We start from the raw sequence: 8,748 nt of genomic DNA on the forward strand, positions 1-8,748 counted from the left end.
CTCCATGTAAAATATTAGGGACACAAATTGAATGAATTGAAAAAATTATGGACAAAATTAAATAAAACTAAACGTTAAGATATATTTTAAAAAAATTACAAATATTAAGAACAAAAAATATAATTTATTCTGATTTTATAACCATGATACTGTTGTTATCTTAAAAATACTGATCAACCTTCATAGATAAAGAGGGGCACATAGCATATGAATTACATTAAACAGAATATCATTTTTAATTTAATTTAAGATAGATTATTTGCTGAATTCTTAGACAGAAAACTGGCTAATACATTTTATTTGATTTTTCTCTTTTAATAAAAAAAGAGCAAAGCCAGCAACTAGAACAACATGGCCATATCAATTGGCATGATGGCACTCACATCGAGCGTTAAAGCAACGGCAGCCAGGAGGGCAATTGCGTTCACTCTCACAAGAAAGAACTATATCAATTTCTGCGTTTGGATCTTTAGCTTCAAACTTCAACCCTGAAAAAAATATGCATTTTTCATAATGCTTAATTAGCCCCCTTTTTCTAAAATAAATCATTACCTCTCATATCTTAAATTTTTTATTTTAGTTTTTGGTTGCTATGATAGTAGTTGGTGGATAGACAGAAACTGAAAGATTGAGATTGAGAGATAGAGACAAGAGACATATGCTGAAATAAATTTTAGTATTTTATTTGGTGTAAAGTGAGAGATATAAATTGAAACAAGAATGAAATTCTAATTTAATTTGAAAAAAAGGTAAAATTGGAATTAATTAATTGAATTGAGGGTATTTTAGGTATAAAATGTTATTAAAGTTTCAATTTCCATCTCTAAAATTTCAGTCCCTTGTGTCCCTAATTTTTGAAAGTATTGAAATACTGAAATTTTGAGGACAGAGACAAAAATTTTAGTATCAATCTCCGAGCCAACAAATATAATACCGAATCTCAGTCTCCCAGTATCTATCTCAATATCTCAAAACAAACACTACCTATTAGACATGCTTAATTACTGAATCAGCCATGTCCTCTTTTCTCAATTTTTTTCCTTCTTGTATTTTTCTATTTATTTGTTGTCTTTACTATTTAAATATATATTAATCAAAATGTATCATACTACTTTAAAATTTAGAAATATTACTCTCCTCGAAAATTTATCCATAAAAATTCAGATCCAATTAATTTTATGTGAAATTAATAACTAAGATTTACTAAATAATTTAATATATTTGACTAAATTAGCATAATACTTACGGCCGAATGAAATTGAACGGTGGTTATTAGTTATTACTAACCTTTTTCTTTGAAGTCAGATCTATAATCACAGAAACGGTTAACACACAAACCGTTACCACACTCCACATTAGATAGGCATGCTCGTTTATCCAACTTATTGGTTTCTGCTGCGTTTGGATGTTCTAATTCAGCCTTTGCACCTGAAAATATATTCCATTTTCTTGTTATATGTAGTAGCGGATTGTATATATAATACTATAGTAGTGACTGAATAATACATGGTGAAAAAAGTATTTAGCTTCAATATAAATTAGAAAAAAGAGATATTAAAATAATTTTATACAAACACTTTTTTTTTTATCGGATTCGAATAATAAGGCGTCTAAAATGTCATATAATATGTGATACTTTGCATATACTCTCAACCGCCGTTATTCACTAGAAAAAACACATATGCTTCAACCTCATCATTCCAAGCTCAATTACCTTCCACCCGTCTAAGGTAGTCGTACTCGGAACACTATTTATTGTTAATTGTGTTCCAATTCTATTACGTAACTAATAAGGATTCTATCAACTTTTGTCAGTTTATAATTGTGTTTAAAAAAAATATCTTTCTAGATGTATCTAATAAAAATATTTTTTTATAGTTGTGTTTAATAGAAGTATCTTTATAGATATGTCTCCTTATGCATGTCAATGCTAATTATAATTAAAATATAATAATTAATTATTGTTGACAATAAATTGACAAATAATATATTAATACCCTATATTTTTTCATTGTGTTTATATGTTTTCATTAAAATACTGGTGATTTTTGTGGATCCTAAATAATTGTTTGGGTGCCTTTTTTTTAGCGCGTTTGATAAATTTTTAATAATAAAAATAAAAATATTAGAAATTTTTTTTTAAAAAAAAATTTAAATTACAATTTATAATTTTATAAAAAGATATTTTTATATTATTATACTAAAATATAATTAATAAAAAAATATTTTAACATAAATTTTTATTTTTTTTAATTTAAAAAAAATAATTCAAAAAATAAATTTATAATTTACCCAAATAAATCCTAAATATACTAACGTGTTTATTATTTTTATATTTCTTATTTTAAGTTATAAATTAAAAATAATGAATCTCTGTAAGAGTATCAAATATTTATTAGAGATGAATTACAAATAAATGTGAATTTGGGAGCATGTGGCAATATGGCATGCTCGTCAACCGCCGACCTTACCGCCTTGAGAATTGCCACTAAATAGTAAATAGCATATGTTGCGGTTGTGAAAATCCTCAAAATCGAAAAAGCGCCACTATATATGCCAGGATTGGTATATTGAAACTTATTCGTTTTAGTTTAATTTCAAACTTAATAACAGTCATCTAAAACAGACAAGACAAGAAGTCATATATGGAAATAAAAGCGAATCAACCATGACACCTGTGAAAACATCCTTGGTGATTGGTCTATCTTCAAAACAATAGAGAACTTAAATGAAATATGAAAGTCGAAAGATCTATATACGAAAAAGTTATTGGGCTAATGTTAATTAATTTTAGAGTGAATATTTGTTCGTCCTTATAATTTATTTGAAGGACTACGAAATTTTCAATAAAAAAAAATACTCATTTTGATTTTAAATTTTTAACACAAAATACAATACGACAGATATAGATATACAAATTTTAAATTTTTATAAGACACATAGGCATAATATATATAAAATATACAATATTTTTTAGATAAATTAAAATATAAATTAATTTTTTAATATTTTTTAATTATATAAAATATTTAAAATATTTTTTATTTTCATAAATAATAATAATATATATTATTTTTAAATTCATTTGAAGGAACATGTTAAGATTAAAGTTAGATACGCTGAGAAATAATAGTATTTAAATGTGTTTAATTATGTTTGGATAATTTTTTAATTTTTTATTAAAATACAGTTGAATATAAATACATACGTGTCGAACGAATGTAAATTTTTTTTTTATTAAAACACAATTGAACATATAAAATAAACATGCGTCAAACAAATGTTAATAAATATTGTGTTTGAAATATATCCTGACACATATAAATATACAATAACTCAAACAAAGTATTTGTGATCATAGTTTGATATATTTGATTAAAATTTTTTTACATTAACATACTATCATTTTCGTAAAGAAAACATCTTTCATATGATCCACTAGCCACCAAATGTAAGTTGCATACTCGCATATAATATAAAACCAACTTTATTCGGCATTTAATTACAGGATTATTGTTGCTTAATATGACAAAAAATTCATAATTACGATTGTTTGTTGTGATATATATTATAATTATCAATGACTAATTTATTTTATAATAATATTATATATTCAAATTTTTTATTAATTAAATTCAATTAAGTTAGTCTTTTATTTTAAATTTAGATCTATAACATTATTCTTTATTTTATTAAGTGAATCAAGACCACAACGTACTACCAAAACATCCGTGGTCTTCATTCTTCAAAAGACGATTGTTAATTTGAATGAAATAAAAGAATGAAGAAATCTGTACATGATGATGATTATCATAAGCTAGGGATAATGTTAATTAATTAATTCCATATATAAATAAATTATGTGAAGTTATCCAAAGAGAAAAAAGAAAAGAAAAGAAGAAGAACAAATTACCTAATGAAGCAAATGCCAAGAGGAGGAAAAAGAAACCAAGCTTAGCCAGAGAACTGTCCATGTTTTGTTTAGTACTTTGTCTGAGTGCGCGTGTTCGTGCATTATTTATAGATGAGTAATGCTACACAGAATAATAATATAAATTTATCTTATTTAAATTAATATTTATAATTATATATTTATTATATAAAAAATTACGCATTTATTTCAATAATAATTAAAAACGTAATCTCATTTATGACATTTAAATATAGCTGCTTTCCTTAAATGTCATATCTCCATGATTTAATTTTAAAATTATTGTGATGTATATCTATACAATAATACTCTACATTCATGTAATAACCCTAATCAAGTCATTCAAATAATATTTCATTCACGTACCTCCCCCTCCTGAGTTATTTCAAATGCACGCGCGTCCCCCTCCTCTGCTATTAACGTAATTACGTAAATTTTCTTTCTCAACGTAAATCTTTTTTGATCTGCATTGCAATTTTTTTCTCTGCTCTCGTTGTTCTTCTTTACTGCTCGTCATTCTTGTTCATTTTTTCCTCTGCTGTTCGTTGTTGTTCTTCGTTTGCTTCTTCGATCTCCATTGCATTTATCTTCTTCCCATTATTTTTCGTCTTCTTCTTCGATCCGCATAGGATTTATCTTCTTCGTGTTCAAATTTCAATAACCTATCAAAACAATGAATGCTAATTCAACTTTAAACCAGTTGAATCAGAGCGATTTGAATTATTCTTCCGAATCGAATCAAGCAGACAAGGTTTAGATTATTCAATTTTGAATTGAATTGAATGGAATAGAATTGCTAAATTCTAGACGCAGGTGTTCTAAATTGAATTGAATGGAATGGAATGCAATCTCTAAATTCTAGACGTAGGTCTTTCAAATTTGATTTTATATATACAATGTTTGGTTCATTTAGTATTGTACATTGGTTTTGTTTAGAGAGTATTTCTCGGTTCATTCTAGACGCAGGTGTTCTGAATTTTAATTTATATAATGGACAATGCTCAGTTCATTTAGTGTTATACAATGGTTTCACATTAATAATATTTTCGATTCATTCTGGAGGCAGCTGTTCCAATTCGAATTTTTATAATGGACAATGCTTGGTTCATTTACTGCTATACAATGATTTCATATTAATAATATTTTCGGTTCATTCTACAGTTTGTGTGTGTTGATGATGAACAATTTGTCCCAAAGGTTGGGATGATTTTCAAGACACTAGAAGAAGTTGGAAAGTTCTACAAAGATTATTCCAAACTTTCCGGTTTTTATACCAAAATAAGGTACATGACTCGGAAGGGAGACGAGATTAAGAATCAACTAATCGTATACAATAGAGAGAGGCTCTTGATGTTTAGGTGTTTCTGAAATTGAATACTGATAACAACATTTTTTTTTCAAATTAGCTTTATGCAATAATGCTATATACACTTTTTTCGGTTCATCTAGTGTATTAATTTTGGTTTATCTGTGTTTTTGGGGCTCTTGATGTTTGATAAATACCTTGAATCCATTCACTATGAACTTAGAACAAAACAGCAGCCCAGACAATTCCAACAGATATATACATTAACATTAGATTTTCCATTAACATTCACATATATACATTAAAGAAGAAGTGTTTGCTTTTTTAAACAAGTTAAACAAATTAGTGTTAATTACAATGAGTCAAAGAAACTACAACCTATTTACTATTTATATCGCCAGATGTGAATTTACAAAGAGGGCTTGAGAGGACAATAGATGGCTTGGGGAGTCTTATGGCTTCAGATGCCTGAATCACTTGGTCTCTTATTTTGTTAATTTTGTTCATTGACCGCTGAGCCTGATATACTTTGCTTCAACTCCCTCTCCGTCCTCCATCAAGGGTTTTGCCCAACATAAGCCCTCATCTGGGATATTATTAATCCCTAAAAAGGATACAAAAAGTAAAATCAGGCACAAGGAGTGATTGAATAAAATGTTATAAATATTCAATCAGCAAGAAAAAATTTTTCTGCATGCAAATAAACTCAAGTGAATACTTAACAATCAAGTGAATGTAAATCATCAACACCAATGAACCAAACTCCATTTATGTTTGAATAAAACGTGATAAATATTCAATCAGCAAGAAACATATTTCTGCATGCAAAAGAACTCAACTGAACACTTAACAATCAAGTGAATCTAAATCACCAACTCCAATGAACCGAACTCCTCTCATGTTTGAATAAAACGTGATAAACATTCAATCAACAAGAAAAATATTTCTACATGCAAAAGAACTCAACTGAACACTTAACAATCAAGTGAATGTAAATTACCAACTCTAATGAACCGAACTCCATTCATGTTTGAATAAAACGTGATAAACATTCAATCAGTAAGAAAAATATTTCTGCATGCAAAAGAACTCAACTGAACACTTAACAATCAAGTGAATCTAAATCACCAACTCTAATTAACCGAACTCCTTTCATGTTTGAATAAAACGTGATAAACATAATTTCATTCGTAAATCACCAACTCTAAAATATTTTTGTATGCAAATGAACTCAAGTGAACACTTAACAATCAAATGAATGTAAATCACCAACTACAATGAACCGAGTTATATATCACAGAAAGCAAATAACAACACATTTCCATTCGTATGCCCTAATTATGGAGGAAAAAAAAGGAATCAGAATAAGTCGATCTACTAAACGTACCAACTCAATCCACTAAACCTTAAATCGAATTAGGAGAAATGCGAGTTTTGCACGAAATTAAATGAACATAATAACAATAGTTTTTCTTATACCATGCGGAGTCTTTATTCTTGTTTTTGTTTATTTTTCCTTCTTCCTTCCGAAAGTTTGATGCGATTCTAGAGTAGCGGCAGTTTTTACAGAGAACAAGAACGGGGTTTGAGAGGTTTTGAGAGAGATTTGAAATTTTTTAGTAGCGGTTTCGACAGTAAAGAATGAACGTTATTTCATATTCAAGCGCGAATGATAACATTTGGGGGAGGAGTACCACGCGTGCATACACGTTTCATTTGAGATTGAATTCTTTTAATTTTGGATCTGTTTAAATGGACTTAAATAAAAAATTGTTTAAATGTGTAGTCTAACTGATATCTATATATATCTTGTATTACTACATATATCATATTAAATAAACAGGCAGAAATACATTTGTCTTTCTTAAATTATCAAAATACGATCAATTTTTTACCATGACTTCTAATATTTGTTGCGGTAATCAGATACGTTATTAGTTCTTATTGCTAGTTAGTTAAGTTCAATGAGACCTTGGCTGATTCATATATATTACACAAATAAAATATTTTAAAAAGTGTTACAAGGATACAATTTCTAAAAGAAGAAGGAAATGAAAAGAAAAATATCAATTATTATTCCTTATCTAGTTGAGTACAAATCTTGAAATTAAAGAAAAATTTGTATAATAAACTAAAAGGTGTGGAGTTGACTAAAAAATTTTTTCTAACGGAAATATTTTTTTTCTATTTTTAATACCACAGGAGTAGATCTCCAGTACTTCAGGATAACAACGAAATAATTCTCACAGAGGTGGATCTCCAGTACTTCAGGATAACAACGAAATAATGCATCGTCTGCTTATCCCAATCATTCTTTCCATCCATTATAACGAATGATATTAAAGGATCCGAGCAAAACTTAGTATGATAACATTGAGTCCCTTTTTCACTATGAAAAATTCCTGTGAATCTTATTCATGCCATTTTCTGATGAGCAGGATCCTCAATAGAGGCAAGCTCAGAGCATACTTTATGGCACTAGATAGAGGAAGAAGGAAATAATACTAGCTAAGCTTTCAGAGAGAGAAAGAAAATTTAGAACATTTTGTGAGATAGAAAAAGTGGATATATTACAATGTTTCTTGAGATCTGATTACAACTAGGGTGAGCACCTCCTTTTATAGAGGTCTCTAGATAGAAGTGATATCTTTCGAAATCTAAACAAACCTATCATACAATGCCAACTGGAGAATAAGGATAAGCCTTATCTTTTTTGGCGCTTTCTAGGCATGTGACTGAGGTCACTTTATTTCAGCACACTCATAATTATACATAGTGGGAACAATAGTGTCTTAATAAAGGGATGGTTTGAAATAGTCTTCTGGAAGGGTCCCATCTCCATCTGAAAAGGATGATGTATTTTCAGAAGCCAAGTTGATCGTTCTAAGATCCATATCCGGGTTATGTAGACAGGCAAACGGGTCTTCAGTGTTCTCTTCATTTGGATCTTGGGCATCTTGCAGATATAGGTCATATGGGTCTGAGCTTGGGCCTTCAGCATCATTGGGTATTCCTGCATCAACTCTGGTTGGGTTTGGTGGTAAGGCATACACTCTTCCACCTAGATCTTCAGAATTCAGATCTTCTTCAGTATTTCTGTTTGGAGTATGTGTAGACGTGTTGGGCTGGTCTCTTGGATCATAAATTAGAGCATAAAAAGAGTATTGTCCAAATTGATTGATTATGCCAGAAGTTATAAATCTGGACTGGAACTCTTGGAGGGTTATTGGGGGAACCTCTGTTTGGAATGGGAGTCCTTCAACTACATCCCCTTCTCCATATAAACCAGGTTGCCAAAGTTGACAAAGGTATTTGGCCAAGGCATTCAGGACTGTCTTTTCATCTGTGGGCCACATGGTAGAGTATCCAACAATATCGACTCTGTTCATTGTATGAGGATTTCTTCCAGTGAAATAACTCCTCTGCAAGGTGACAAAACAATAGAATTTCTGTTTTGCCTTAGAGGGTTTATTCCATAGTTGGTGCCTTTCAATCATGTTGTATAACATTC

The 8,748-nt window shown here is 29.1% G+C and overlaps 1 protein-coding gene across 1 annotated transcript; it reads right to left on the minus strand.

Annotated features, from left to right (window-relative positions):
* Positions 1–178: 178 nt before the first annotated feature.
* Positions 179–3,976, minus strand: LOC107637581 (uncharacterized). Its single transcript, XM_016340981.3, has 3 exons — positions 3,914–3,976; positions 1,288–1,428; positions 179–488 (listed from the first exon to the last, which is right to left on the minus strand). The coding sequence occupies exons 1-3, from the start codon at positions 3,972–3,974 to the stop codon at positions 361–363; spliced, it is 330 nt and encodes a 109-aa protein (XP_016196467.1). The 5' UTR covers positions 3,975–3,976; the 3' UTR covers positions 179–360.
* Between the last annotated feature and the right edge of the window lie 4,772 nt (positions 3,977–8,748).

The sequence above is a fragment of the Arachis ipaensis genome, chromosome B4 (assembly GCF_059453495.1).
Source record: "Arachis ipaensis isolate K30076 ecotype BB chromosome B4, ASM5945349v1, whole genome shotgun sequence".
Classification (NCBI taxonomy): Eukaryota; Viridiplantae; Streptophyta; class Magnoliopsida; order Fabales; family Fabaceae; genus Arachis; species Arachis ipaensis.